General features: G+C 49.4%; 1 protein-coding gene across 1 annotated transcript; it reads left to right on the forward strand.

The window, feature by feature from the left end:
* Positions 1-89: 89 nt before the first annotated feature.
* On the forward strand, positions 90-8,387 carry ITPRIPL2 (ITPRIP like 2). The gene is made up of 3 exons (XM_054080908.1): positions 90-138; positions 1,083-1,088; positions 5,830-8,387. Exons 1-3 carry the CDS (start codon positions 90-92, stop codon positions 7,482-7,484), a joined length of 1,710 nt encoding a protein of 569 aa, XP_053936883.1. The 3' UTR covers positions 7,485-8,387.
* The last annotated feature ends 6,478 nt before the right edge of the window (positions 8,388-14,865 follow it).

The following is a 14,865-nucleotide window of genomic DNA, read 5'->3' on the forward strand; positions in this document are numbered from 1 at the left end:
CTGCCCCATTTGCAGGTGCCACTTCAGAGATGGCAAAGGAAACACGAGGCAGAACGTGTTTTATTTCAAGTAAGAAATAAAATGCAACCATGAACCAGCTTGTTGTAAAGGCAGCTGGGCTTGATCTGTCTCCCTTAGGTGAGCCGGGGTGGTTCCTGTGGTTTCGGTGGGCTTTGCATTTGTACCTATATGAGATGAGAAGGGTAACTTGTATTTCACAGCTGCAGGGAGCAAATACGATGCTTTCTGTGTCATAAACTACAACAAAAAAGATTTGAGTTGAATTAGGTAAAACATGAAAGACAGTCCCAACTCTGTTCAAGTTGTTGGCATTGTAATAATTATAAGAGACCCAAGACACCAGGTGTAAAAATAGCTGTCGCGTCATCAGCACATCTGACCGGCCTTAAACAAAGACAGGTATATGCTGCACTTGCTGTCTTTCTGATGAAGCAATTGTGCTGCTTTGCATCGATCTGTGGAATGCTTAAACTTAATTAAAGGTGGGCAGCCTGAGAAATCGGTGCGGAGAAGAGATCAAAGAAGGTGGGAAGAGATCAAGTTTAGCCTTCCTGGTGGGTTTTCATGCTCCAGTGCTGTAATGCTGGTCCCCTATGGGGCAGCCGAACAGGTAAAGATTTCTGTTGGAGCAGGAAGATCTCATGATTGAGGATGGGGTTTTAGGCATGATTTAAACGACGGCATATGCAGACATCTCCTGTATCCTTGTGCTGCAAGGTTTTCATTTCAACCAATGCTGAGCAGTGCCCGCAGCATCCCCTCAGCGTCTTTCCACTGGAACTGGGTGGGCGAGGAGCAGTGCGGAGGACGCTGCCCTGCACGGGCACGGGCTGGTGTCCGTGGGGCGGCACTGCCCGACAGATGCTCCCAGCTGGGGACTGCTGCCGGCCTCCCCACACAGGTATGGGGTGAAAACCTCCCTGAGCCCAAGTGCCTCTGGAAACACAGAAGTGAGAAACACTGCTGGCTCAGGCGCTTTTATCAGTTTTGAGTTGCTTTTCTTTCTCCACAGGCCACTTTTCTTTTAAGCTATTAGCTTTTTCCCTCTCTGTCTTTGACAGGTCGAGGTAAGGGTCTATAACAAGGCTCTCTAGAGCTGCCTCTGCCCTCCAGCCCTACAGGACTGAGGGGGATCCGAGTCAGAGCATCAGATTTTTCCACCCTAATTGCTGACTGCTGATAAGCAGGTTTCCTTGGACTGATGTTCTTCACTCAGGTTTCCTCCCACGCTGTTTTTTCCTTCCTTTTCCCTGGGTGGGTGATCCAGCCCAGGCTCATCAGGAGGAGTGTCAGCTGAGCCAGGATCATCTCATTACTTGACGCTGTAAGCCAGTAACAGAGGTTGTTCCCTGTTGTGTGCTCGCCTTTGTTTCTGTGTGCTGTATTTCATCGCTCCGTGCCGAAGCTTCATCTTTGCAGCTCGCTGCTGCGGGTCATTTGTCAGGCACAGAGCCCCTTCTCTAATTTCTTGGTGAGCTGAGGGGTACAAGAGCTCAAAGCTGAAAGGCAGGGAGGCCAGACTGGCTCATGGCTGGGACCCCGTAACAGGAGTCACCGGTGGGGAGCTGCTGCTGCCGCTCTGCTGCCCTTTGAAAGCCACTGGTGACGCAGGTACAGGGCTGATGGAACCAGCAGGAAGCTGGGGGACAAGCCCGGGGTCTTTTCTCCAAGTCCCTTGCACTGGTTTATGAAAAACATAAGCTGCTTCTTGTTGTTGTTGTTGTGATTAAGGTGATACGTATCACCACAGAGCCGTTTTCTAGTGCGGGAGTCTCTGCCAGGATGAATTCACAAATGCTGGGAGATGGGGTTTCTAAGCGTAGTGGTGAAAGTGAGGGGAGTTTTAATCTGCTTTGTGCAAACCTATATTTCCAAGTTAAAAAAGAAGAGGTGATTCTCTGAGCAGCTGATGAAGTTTTGGCTTTATTGCTCTCAGGTGGGGTGACACGGGCAGGCAGGGTCGATGTCCTGCTGCAGCCCGAGTACCTTAGCAGGAACTCTCTTGTATAAAATTGCATACATTAGTGCTTTGGACCTCTGCTCTTCTTCCCAATGGCAAATTTCAACCAACTTGATTGAAAAATTATTTGGAGGGGTAGTGCTGGGCAAGCAGCATATTTTCCCTGGGAAGCAAATGGAAAAATGTGTTCTGATACTGTGAGCAATAAATAGGAAGTTGAAACCCATGTTGAATTATTTTCCGAAGTTCTCTCTTTGCTAGCAAACAGGCATTAAAGATCCAGACCTATTTAAAATGGTTCAATCTTACTAAATTGATTTTAAGATCAATCAAATGGCACAATAACCCCAAAGTGGTACAATGAAAATGTTATAGTCCTCATTTAAATTATTCTGCTTTAATCAGCAAATTAGTGCTCAGCTATGCAGTCTGTTTTCATTAGTTTAGCAAGTTATGGTGCAAATACAAGTTATAAGTGACTTAATATTAATTAAGCTAAACCATTTCAGTTAGTGATTAAATTTACATTTGAACACACATATACATCCAGGTTTAATTAGATTGGTATTAAATGTTTTTTGTTGAACTAGTTTAACATGAGTGCCTGATGCAAGATTTGGCTCTACCAGATGCTTTTCAAACCTAGGGGTTACCTGGCTTCATCTTGGGGATCCCCAGACCCGTGAGCTCGGCTGATCCCTGGGGTGGTAGGGGAAGGGAAGAGCTGAGCAGGCTCCCGTACCCGGGGACTGCCCTGCGCGGGGACGGTGACACATTGGCACCTCGTTCTGCCACCCCAGCTCTTGGAGAACGGCCCGGACTGCAGTAGGTAAGGCAGGGCAGGAGTGTTGTTTTTTGGCAGCACCCTCCGGCAGGGTCTGGGAGGACCAGCGCAGCGCTCAGCCTGCTCTGCTGCCCTGGGAGAGCGTGCAGGGCTTGATGGAGTCTGGAGATACAGCACTGGAAGCTACGCACCAGTGGGACTGTTGTCGTTCATATGTGGATCACATCAAACAGTGAACTTAAAGAGCGAGTGCAAGACTTGTGATCTTAACTTGGAGAGTTTTCACATTTCTATTTTTGCTGTAAGAAACATTTCTGATTCACAATTACTGCTGCTTCCTTTTCCATATGGCAGTTGTAGAACTGCGCTCCCCTGGCTGAGAGATGTTTCCTTTCCGTGATGTTGTAGTCGGCATTCTCACCCTACCGGGAACTTCAGCTTTCTGGAGGACACATGACAGCAGTCTCCCCTGCACACAGCTTGTCAGACAGAGCTCGGCACGCCGGCTGGCACTGATGCAGATTGGTTGGGTTTTTTTGGTTCCTGTTTCATTGTTTAGCTGGAAATATATAGGCATGGCTTCCTGAATGGCAGTGTAATGTGTCGGCATAAATGCCCCACTCACACAAGTCTCTAGGCAAAATAATCCTTGAGGGTCTCCAAACGACACGGGACAAGTTGGAGATGAGCCAGTTGATGCTCTTCACCAGCACAGAACCAGGGCATTCCTGGCTGTGATAAGGACAGGCTTGGACAAGGGAATGTTGCCTGAATTATTCAGGAAGCCGTCCTTCTACAGCAAGGAAATCCTGTATTGGGCTAGATGTGTTTCATAGCAGCCAGGTCTGCTTGCAGGCTTTCTGATTAAGAAGTGCTAAACCTTGCTTATCATGAGCAAACAGTCTGGCAGAGGTGACAAGAACGTTCTGCTTATTAAGGAGAAAATATTTTAAGTGAGAAAGTGTAGTAACACCCCTCCCCAAAACTCCTCCACGTGCACGCATGTGCCCTGGAGGGCTGGCTCTCAGTCCTGGGTTGTCCGGGGTCCCTGAGACTCCTGAGTCGTTTGTGGTACCAAGACAGTCTCTCCAGTTTTGCCACCTCTGAGTAGCGACTCCGTCACCCTGCTGCTGTAGCTGGCAGAGGCTGGTTAGTCCACAACACAAAACGGATGCATGTCTGCCCGATCACGTTGATTTGTGTTGTAACAAATAATATCCCTTAAAACCTTGAAGCTGGAGGAACGGTGAGTGAAGGATGTTTGTTTTGATCGTGGTATCTCCCTCGCAGGACCACCCGGGGGCTGGGGGAGATGCGTCAGCAGCTTTCTTTCAGAGGAAATACTGAGAAGAGTAATGATTGGGGCACAAGTTAAGTGACTGGTCCTTCAAATTTGCTATTTCTTTGCAATTGATGATTGTATTTTTCTGCTATACGCTGTTTAACAGGGCATGATATTGAGTTGAAGGTGTAACCCACTCCCTGCAGGGGTGACCATACACTATATTTCCTCCTGCACCTGCAACAGCTGCACCTACGCATGCAGCCGGGGCGGATACTGACCTCGAAGGGAGTCTAATGCTTATGTCTTGGGTACATCACGAAAGCACCAGACAAATGTCATCACCTGTCTGTGCCTTCTGTCTTTCTGCCACGTCCTTCTGCCTACTCAGAGCGAGAGCTTGCTGGTGCAGGCTGCTTTTCCTACACCTCAGACAGTGCCTGGTGTTCTGTAGCATCAACAGATCCGTTACACAGATGTATGAAACACTGCTAACTGGAGAAACGTTAATGGATGCTACATATCCGACACTTCCTTTAGCCTCTGTAAATCTCTAGAAATGTCATGCAGATCATATGTACTGGGATACCTATTTTTAGCTCAGCCTTGTATGTAAATAAGTATAACATTATTCTTTATTTAGTGAACAGGATATCCTGGATATGGGACATTCTGAAACAAGTGTTTAGATAAAATCTATTTAAAAACAATGGGTGATTTTAACACTGGTAGTAAAAATCAATGCTGTGGATCTAGCCTGTATATTGAGGTCATAGCTATTAGTGTACAACCTGTTATTTTTCTGCAGTATGCAACAGGTATTAAAAACCTCAGTAGTGAGCAATGAGGTCTCCCCTCAGGCTGCTCTTCCCAAGGCTGAACAACCTCAGTCCCTCAGCCGCTCCTTGTGAGACTCGTTCTCCAGCCCCTTCCCCAGCTTCGTTGCTCTTCTCTGGATGTGCTCCAAGGGCGCCAGAACTGGGCACAGGATTCGAGATGTGGTCTCCCCAGTGCTGAGTCCAGGGGCAGAATCCCCTCCCTGGACCTGCTGGCCAAGCTGTTTCTGACACAAGCCAAGATGCCATTGGCCTTCATGGCCACCTGGGCCACTGCTGGCTCGTGTTCAGTCGCCCCCTCGTGTTGCGCAGCCTCGTGAGGGGTGCTCGCTCTCTAGAACTCCAAAAGGAGCCCATCTCATAGAATCATAGCATTGTTTGGGTTGGAAGGGACCCTAAAGCCCATCCAGTTCCACCCCTGCCACGGGCAGGGACACCTCCCACTGGCTCAGGGGCTCCAAGGCCCATCCAACCTGGCCTGGAACCCCTCCAGGGATGGGGCAGCCACAGCTTCCCTGGGCAGCCTGGGCCAGGGCCTCACCGCCCTCAGCGTGAGGAAATTCCTCCTCATGTCCAGTCTAAATCTGCCCCTTTCCAGTTTATCCCCATTGCCCCTGGTCCTGTCCCCACAGGCCTTTATGAACAGCCCCTCCCCAGCTCTCCTGCAGCCCCTTCAGGCACTGGAAGGTCACTCTTAAGGTCTCTGTGGAGCCTTCTCTTCTCCAGCGGAACACCCTCAACTCTCTCAGCCTGTCCTCGGGTGGGAGGTGCTCCAACCCTCTGAGCATCCTCGGAGCCTCCTCTGTGCCCGTTCCATCAGCTCCATCTCCTTCTGACGTTGAGGATTCCAGAATCCTCACACAGCACTCCAGCTGAGGTCTCCCCAGAGCGGAGCAGAGGGGCAGACTCCCCTCCCTCCCCGCTGCCCGCGCCGCTCTGGATGCAGCGCAGGACGCGGTTGCTTTCCGGGCTGCGGGCGCAACTCGCACCGCGCTCCCCCGGTGCCCCGGGAAGGCCCCGCCCCACCCCCGCCCCGGCCCCGCCCCCGGCGGGACGCGCGGCATTTCCTGCGGGCGGCGGCAGGACGCGGCGCTGGCCGGGGCGGGGGGCGGCGGCGGCGGCCGGGGGGGGCGCGGGGGCGCCTCGCCCGGGCGGCGGGCGCTGTGGCCGGTGCTGACGGGGCTGTGCGCGGCGCTGCTCTGCCTGTGCCAGGCGCTGCGCGGCGCGGAGGGCGCGGCGGAGGCGGGCTCGGCGCTGCTGCTGCTGGGCTGCCTGCTGGCGCGGTGCTGCGCCGAGGCGCGGGGCGGCGGCGGCGGCGGCGGCGGGGGGGCAACGGACGACCCCGCGTCGGGGGAGGCGGGGTCGCTGCGCGGCGCGCTGGAGCGCTTCCACGCGCGGGAGCTGCGCGTGTCGCCGCACGTGCTGGGGCACAGCAAGGCGCACGTGGGGCGCGTGGTGGCCGAGCTGGTGCGCGCCGCGAAGGCGCAGGGGCTGCGCCCGGGGCCGCTGGCGCTCAGCCTGCGCGGGGACTTCGTGCGCGTGGGCAGCGCCTACGAGCAGCACGCGGTGCGCGGCCCCGAGCGCTTCGACGTGCTGGTGCCGCTGCGGCTGCCGCCGCCGCTGGAGCCGCGCGGGGCGCAGGGGGGCGCGGGCGCCTTCGCGTGCTCGCTGCGGGCGCGGGCGGGCGCGGAGCCGCGGGGCCGCGGGCAGCTCTCGGCCGCGCTGGTGCTGCGCTGGTTCCGCGGGCACGTGCGGCGCTGCCTGGGCGCCGTGCGCTACCGCCTGCGCGACAGCTGCCGCGTCAGCCTGTCGGCGGCGCCGGGCCGGCCGCCCACGCTGCACATCGCGCCGCGCTCCGACTACGTGTGCTGCCACGTGGCCATGGCCGTGCGCCTCGTGCCCGCCGTCCCGCTGGGCGACGCGCTCTACCTCACCGCCCCGCCGCCGCGCGGGCCCGCCGCCCTCTGGGGCCTCGACGCCTCGAGGCAGGAGCAGCGGCTGCTGGGCTGGGTGAAGGAGCGCGCCCCGGCCGCCGCCTGCCACCTCAAGTGCCTGCAGATCCTCAAGGGGCTGCGCGACCTGCGGCGGCGCGGCCTGGACGAGCCGCTGGGCTCCCAGTGGGGCCGCGTGCTCTCCTCCTACGTGCTGAAGACGGCCGTCCTGTCCCTGCTGCTGCGCGGCCCCTTGGGCGGCTGGGACGAGCGGTTCCTGGTGGAGCGGCTGGAGGAGCTGGTGCTGTACCTCAGGGACTGCCTGCGCAAGCGGGTGCTGATGCATCTCTTCCTGGGGAACGTCAGCCTCCCCGAGGCGGTGGCGGTGCCCAGGTTCCTCAGGGAAGCCACCCCGGTCAACCTGTTGGCCGCCTTCGACGGGGTCACGCTGGACTTGGTCGCCTTCCAGTTGGTCGACACCTGGTTCCAGGCGCCGCGCATCATCCGGATGTACAGCAGTCCCCGGTACTGGCGACCGGCACCCGTCCCGTGCCGGCACGTCACCGAGGCCGAGCAGGACGCGTTGAGAGAGCGAGGCAGCGGCTGGGCGAGCCGGCGGCTGGGTGAGCCTGCCAAAGCAGCGCCATCCCAGCCCGCCAGTCCATCGTAAGCCATCGTCTGCCTGAGGAAGGTGGGATCCCGTTAAACGTGGTTGTGTGGTTTGGTCCCTGACCTAAGAAAACCGGGAAACCAGAGCCCGAGACTTAATGAAGTGGGAGTTCTTGGGTTTTAGTCTCGAACTCTTGGGTTTTAAACTCATTGGTTGCTCGTGGGAAAATTGTGAGATTTCTGGGAAATGCCTTAGTCGAGAAGCGTTGTGTTCGTTCAACTTCACAAACCTAACTTTGAGGCACAAACTGACATTTCTGGAAATCTATGTTAACTTCTTGTCTTAGTGGCAAAATGGATCTTTTTTTGAGATTTGCTTTTTACAATGCAAAATCCATTTGGGATTTAAACATCCTGTAAATGCAAACAATCCCTCTGCTCCGATGTACCGAGATGCTCTTCAGATGCGATGAGCGTGAGAGCACGGGTGTTGATCACAGTTTGAAATGCTTTTTTGACACTCTTCAAATTTCCTGTGTAATGGAATACGTTGTGTTCAGTAGAAACGTAATGTGCATATTAATGTAAAATTGAGGGAAGAAGCAAAACTTCTCTGACAACAGCATGAAGAATCTCGTACTTTTCTGTGTTCAAGCAAAGGTTATACTGAAGGATTGATGTAGATAAAAGGAAACAAATAGCACTTTATTTTTGCAAGGGCCTTCTTTTTATTATAATTGGCTGCACTAAATACTTGCCATGGAGGAGGCATTAATATTTTGTTAGAGGATTGGTTGAATCATTCTGAGGAACCTTTTTTTAGGAAATATTCTGAGGTTGGTTTGTCGGTTCTTGTAGAGTTTTTTTTTTCCTGGCTTTGAGTATTATTTTCTTAGAATTTGCTTTACCTCAAGGACCAACAACAAAACTAAGAAGTTTTGCATGTTTCTTTTTTTTTTTTTTTTTTTTTAACAAACCTCCTCCAAATCTCAGTGCTGTAAGCCGTCTGCCGCGGCCTCCTGCTCACGGGTAGCAATTCGGGGGCATTTTTGAATGAGTGCCTTCCCACTTGCCTAATCGCGGCAGTATTTTGACCAAATAACCTGATGGGATTTTCCAGTGCTGTGCTGTAGCAAATGATAATCTTTTTGTAAGGAGCGGGAAGTAAAATATGTCGGGGTACTTCAGAATTATTTTGCATGAATTCATGGTACCGTGGCAGTCGTAGGCTATGGATTCTGGTGTGCTGTAAACGCCAGCCAGGTAATTTGCACTTCTTTCCTGGTTACGTCCCGGTCGCTGGAATAACCTGGGGAATTGTAATGCAACCAGCTCTGCAAGTGTCCTTAGCTCCATGTACCTTGTGTGCAGGAACCTGGTGTGTCCCAGAGTGTCGGCAAATTCAGAATTTCAAATCCTTGCTTTATCGGGTCACCTGCTCGAGTGTTTTATGTGTTAAGATCCAAAATGTGTTGCTGAATTGCTGGCGCTTGGGAAGTTAGGCATGTGCCTTATTACCCGCTATACTGTGTCCTATGTGAGTACTCTGAAATGAATTATAAATAACCAAGTGTAACTCCTGGGAAGCTTTAAGGTAACTCAGTGTTACTATTACAGTCCTCTCCCTCGTGTACGTGAAGATACCGGTGTGCTTTAATCATGCATCAGAGCGCAAAACATTTTCAAAATCTGTGAAGCTCTATAAAAATCTGTTTATCTTAGTGGAAACACTCCCTGGGCGGATGTTTGCCTACTTAGGTCTATTTTTTTAACTGCTCTTGCGGCAGTCTTATTTTCAGGTAATTATAGCCTAGGTCACACCCGCAAGTTGGGTTATTTTTGTATATGAAGCACTGTGCTTCTTTCTACAAATACAAATAGTGTATTTATAGGTAGTATTGATCAAACGTTCTTTGCACATGGTATTTAAGGCTGTCAGCTACCTTGAGGTTTGGGCTTTTTTTGTAGTAGATCATTATGCATACTGTTTTAGCAGACATCGTGTTATTTGGTATTTGACGTGAAATGCAGTTCCTTAATTGATACCATTGAATCTTTTGCCCAAAGAAGGACTAGATGACTGGCACAGGGTATAGGGGCTTACCTGAACTCATGATATAAAGCCCCTATAGCTGTTAATTCTGGCATCGTAACCACTTCAGTCAGCTGTTGGTTTGTTGACCCTGTCTCTGAAAAGTGGTGTTGTCTATGAAAAAGGACGCACCTTTGGTGTGTATTTAACATTGCTGCAATACGTGGAAATCTGTAGTAAACTTGATAAGGACTTTCTCATTAAAATGTAGTAGCGGCAGGAAAAGATGGTCGCATCAGGAAATGTGCGATAAAGGAGGGATAGGGGAGAATATAAATAGTTTAGAAAAGGAAAGTTGGGCTAAGGGGTGAGTGAGAGTGGCGGTAAAGTCTCAGTGAAGATGTGCTGCCAACAAGCCAAAGCACGTGGGTATAAAATTGGAGGAGAGCTGTTGAAAGCGAGGCAGATGTGGAGTGTAGGGAAATGAGATTTAAGTGGGTTTTGCTGTGACGATATTTCCAGAGTGTTGGAATCCCATCAGGACTGAGCAACGAGGAAAACCCTTAGTTGATTAGGCATGCAGGCAGATCTTCAGTGTGAGCGGATGCTCAGCAAAGCGTGTTTGAGTTTGTGATGGCTGGCGATGGGAGAAAATGTATGCATTTGCTTTAACCTCGGGCTTGGACAAGCTTTCTTGATGAGTTGGTGGGAGGTCTGAGAAGATTTCTTAAGACTAATTTGTGTCTCTCTTGTACAACCAAGATATTAAAGTGTATTTTCTTTATCTGCTATAAAGCATTCATTCATGAATAAGAGTGACAAAAGGAGCTGATAAAAGTTGGGTTCTGTTACGTTATTTGTCTTATTCCACAACAAGCGTGGCAGCACTGGTACCTGCAGTGTCCTATTATAGGGCCTTTTCTGCAAGAGCTGTACAGCGAACTTGACCTACGTGAGTAATCTTGTGTGCCTGTTTCCTTCTCCCTCTTCTCCCAACCCACAGATACTGTGCACAGAACAAGGTTATGAACACCATGTTCCTTAAGGTCGTAACTGTTACAGTGTGCCTTAGATTCATCACTGTTGCCTCTTTGTGTGCAAACTGAAACGCAAACAGAGAAGAAAAAATGTGTTATTTAGCACTAATGTGGGTTCTTGGTCCTCTCTATCTGCTAGATAACTTTGTAAAGACTTGTGCAAATGAAGGTTTTGTTGAACATTGACTGGGAAGGGGAGTCACCTGCAGGAGAATTCTATTTGCAGTACCAAAATGCACATATGTGACTTTGTTTTGTATTGAAAAATGCTGTGTATTTCTCAAAGACGTCATTATTTCCTATCTGACTAAATATCTCGGAAACATTCCTCTTTCGATTTTGAATCTCTGCGGAGTAATGTAAATTTTAAATGTCTGTTTGCAATGGACATTCTTGGTACAACTATTTTTTGATGGTTAATAATCAGACCAAAGATTAAACTAAGGTGTTCAGCTGCTATTGTTTTTTATTTAAAAAAAAGGTGTTTATAGGCTTAGAGTGTCAGCCCATTTTGATGAAATGTTTATAAATTCATTTCCTATTTAATGTCCAAATACATTTGCACTTTTATTGTTTCCATAAAAAGTTGGTGGTTTTAATATTTCACTGTAGTAATAAACAGCTGTTTGAACGTATCTGTGCCTCAAGATTTAAATTCCTTGTTATCTTTTATTCAGTAAAAGCTACCTGCGGCCACAAAACTGTGATCGGCAGGTTTACGTGCTCTTTAGAAGGAGACTACTAAAGTGGCAAACCCATGGGAAAGCAGGAAGTCCACGCCTTGGGAGTTGTGCAGAGGGACACGGGAGCAGAGCCAGGGGAGAGACTATAGAGTGCAGCTGGCACCATCTGTGGTGTTGCTGACTTCTGAGCTGGAGCACATTGTTGTTTGTGGCTGTCCTTGAGAAGGGCTCAGTTGTTGTTTCCGTGGCTCCAGCTTCAGGTCACTGCATAAAATATGCTTTTTCTGGTGCTTAATGAAGAGCTGCGACTTGATCTTCGTTTCACAGTATCTGCCTGAGCTTTTCGGCATGGCATGCGCCAACACGTCTCCGTTCCAAACCATGTAGGTCGCGCTTTATTAAAGATGGAAAAAGTCCTGCTGAAGCCAGCAGGGGTTTTGTGGATGGGCCAGCAAGGTACCGCTCATTTATTAGTGGCTGGTAAGATGCCAGAACTGTATACTCATGGCTTGTGGTTATGTTCCCTATTAAAGAATGAAATAACGGCAAGACTCCTCGCTCTTTAATCATTAAATCAAAGCTAGGCTGCAAATTAAGTGTCTCCAGGTCTTCGCATGCCTGCCTCTCACCTTGCAGGGAGCAGGTTCAGAAAGCGGGGGAGCAGTTGTTAGTATGCCATGGAGGCGGCCCAGCTGGCAACTCGCTGGCAAAGCCTGGAAGAATGTCATTCCGTTAGCATCAACACTCAGTCACCCAGGCCAGCGCGGAGGAAGTGTATTTAGATCTTTACTTCTTTTAATAGTATTATCTCTTATTAATGACTTCCTTTAAAAGCAATAACCTTCCCCTGGTCTCCATTCATTCCTTGCTCTGAAATATTTCTCTGTTTGATGCCTGATTTTCTGCTGAGCAGAAAATCATTAAAGAAACATAGGAGTTTCCTTTTGTGATAAATCTGTTAACAAAAAATTAACCGGCCTAAGGACTCGTATGCTTGATGTTTAAAGAAAAGCCGGTTTGCATCCAACTCATTGGATAAATTGTTTAAAGTCTTTCCATCCCTGTGCGAATACCTCCCTTGTAATGCAGCCAAGGTCAGTAGTGAATTGGTGATTAAGTACTGCTAATGCAAGTTAAAGCTGCCTGGAGGGGAAGGGACTCTTATTTGTGTATCCCATTTTCATCAGGCTCCAGAAGAGGTCAGACGCTGGAAGTTTGCTTTTCTAGGCTGGCTTATTTCCTGTTCACCTCTTTAAATGCCTGCCTTTGGGAGTCTCCCTGAGGTAAGTGACTTTCTGACAGATGATGACTAATTTGAGTATGGCAGGAAAGCAGCCGGCCCCACTTCTGCTGGGCTGATAGCACTGGTGGGTGGTGACACCAGCTGGTGATCAACAGAGGGGCAAGGACCTGCACCACTTTAAGCACGTGGATTCACCTTCAGTGCTTGCTGGTGCTTCAGAGCACGGTGCTCTGCTCACTCAAGGCCTCCGAGGATATGGAGGGCTGACTGCACATAGAACTGCCAGTATGTTATATTAGCATCGTGGGTTTCCCAAACATATGGTATGCCTAATTAAGAGATGACCTGTGCTCTCATGTGTGTGCCTGCAGTGTCCTATTTTATAATAAATATGTAGCCAAGAATTGGCATATTTGCAACTCTTATAAGAGATTCAGATCATTGTAATATTCCATCAGCAACGGAGCCATAGATAACGTATGTTCTCTATATGTGTAACAGTCTGTTAGGGTTCAGTAATGATTTACACAAAAAAACTCTTATGGGTTGTTATAAATATGTATGCATCAAGTGTCCTCATATACCAGTCTTTTGTGTTAAGGAAGGCATATTTTTTCCCCTGAAATGATAGCAATGCTGGTTAGGAAACTTAGAAAATTTCTGTGTATTCGAGTTACAGGCGTGCATTTCTTGAAACCTGTGGGAATTCTTAGCCCCCTAAACCAAGGACCAAAGCTGCAGACGGAAGTCTGGACTGGATGTAATAAGGGTTGGCTAGTTGTTTTCATGATACTCGTGATCCTCGTTAGGCTTCTGTCCCTGCCACAAAGAGTCGCTATGATAAGCTGGGTGGGAAAATAAAAAGGGGAGGTAAGGAATCAAGAAGACAGGAGGGACAGGCATTATACTGGGGAGGTTACTAGCTACCAGATAAATCATGAAAAATTACCCTTGTGGTGTATTTCTAGTGGAGAGAGTGCTGTTCTGGTAGAAACCCAGTAGCTGTAGAAACAGAGAAGGAACTGTAGCAAAATCCAACAAGACAGCCCGCTTCTCCACTGCTGTTTCGGTCTGTTCCTTTCCAGTTTCCAGTAGGGGAGAAGAGAAACTGAGCTGAATTCAGGGGCAAATTAGCATGCTTACTAGCCGTGCTTCACTGGAGGGCAAGGCAGAGAGCAGCTCTCATCTCACTGTTCCAATGTTATTCTGTTCAAAATTAAACTGCTGAAATACAGTATTTTCCTGTCAAGGGAGGGAGTGCTTGGGAACCATTTGCCAATCTGTCTCCTCTGCTATCCCAGGTGACAGTCTGGGATCACCGGTTTTAAAAACAAGTCCCTGTCAAAACTCAGGTTTACGGATGCTGGAAACTGCTCCTGAGTTTCCCAGTTCCTGCTGGCATGGCAGAGGGAGCCGCTCCGTTGCCTCTGCAAGTGAGGCGCTGGAGCAGCAGCTACAGAGGAAATGAGTCATTCCTCTATTTCTGTTGGAAAAAAACTTCTCTGTGCTGTACAATGCATTTAGGGATATATTCTTGTGGCTTCTTGGAAGTTTGCCTCCTAGGACCACGTTTAGGCATACAGACATCAGTGTATTAACAGGCACATTACATAGACTTTCCCTTGATTTTAAATAGGTTGTGCAGGGTGTTTCTCAAGCTGGTATTTCATGCTGCTGTCAGCTCCGGGTCTGACTGCTGGCGGAGGGGCTGCTGCCAAGGACGTGGTTGTATGAGGGCATTAGGGTCTTCGGAGCATTCTACTTTGTCGTATGCGCTTGGAGGCTTGTTTAAGTGTGTTTCAAAAAGAAGAAACTCACTAGTCATAAGGATTGTGAATCATGGGCACTTCTCCAAAAAGTATTTCTGTATGGAGCTTGTGTTTTCCCAGAAGCTATTTGAGCTCACCAGCCATTCAGACCCTACCAAAAACTAATGACATCTTCTGAATATTTAAAAAAGGGGGAGTGTGTGGGAGAAAAATAGCAGTAGGCTCTGACAAACCATTAAACCCCTGTCTCCCCTTCTATTTCAGTGTGGTGTTGCAGAGTGCTGCACCGAGATGTTCCAGAGATGCTGCTACCGGCTGTGGGTAGGATGGCTGGTTTAAGAGCTGGTGCCTCAGAGGCATTACCTGGTAAGAGAGCATCAGTCCTCTCTCTCCAGCTCCTCACATCTTCCCTGGCAGGTGGGTGACTAAATAAAGTGGACTGGCACTCAGTTGTAACTTCTGCTGTGGGAGTGCAAGAGAATTTTGCAAACAGTCCGTTTTTAAATCTTGACGGAGTCCAGCTTGTTCAGGAACACAGCAAGTCTCGGATGAAGCTTTGTATATGCCTGCTTATTAATTTCTTCTAACAGCCTGCTCATCTTTTGGCTCCTTGAGTGGCTGCCTGCCTTGAAGTCCAGCGTTGTTGGGATGCCCTTCATGATTCCACCTGGCTGAGAG

The sequence above is a fragment of the Cuculus canorus genome, chromosome 15 (genome assembly GCF_017976375.1).
Source record: "Cuculus canorus isolate bCucCan1 chromosome 15, bCucCan1.pri, whole genome shotgun sequence".
Classification (NCBI taxonomy): Eukaryota; Metazoa; Chordata; class Aves; order Cuculiformes; family Cuculidae; genus Cuculus; species Cuculus canorus.

Coding starts and splice junctions, on each gene's coding strand:
- ITPRIPL2 (XM_054080908.1), top strand. CDS start 90: ATGAACCAGCTTGTTGTAAAGGCAGCTGGGCTTGATCTGTCTCCCTTA.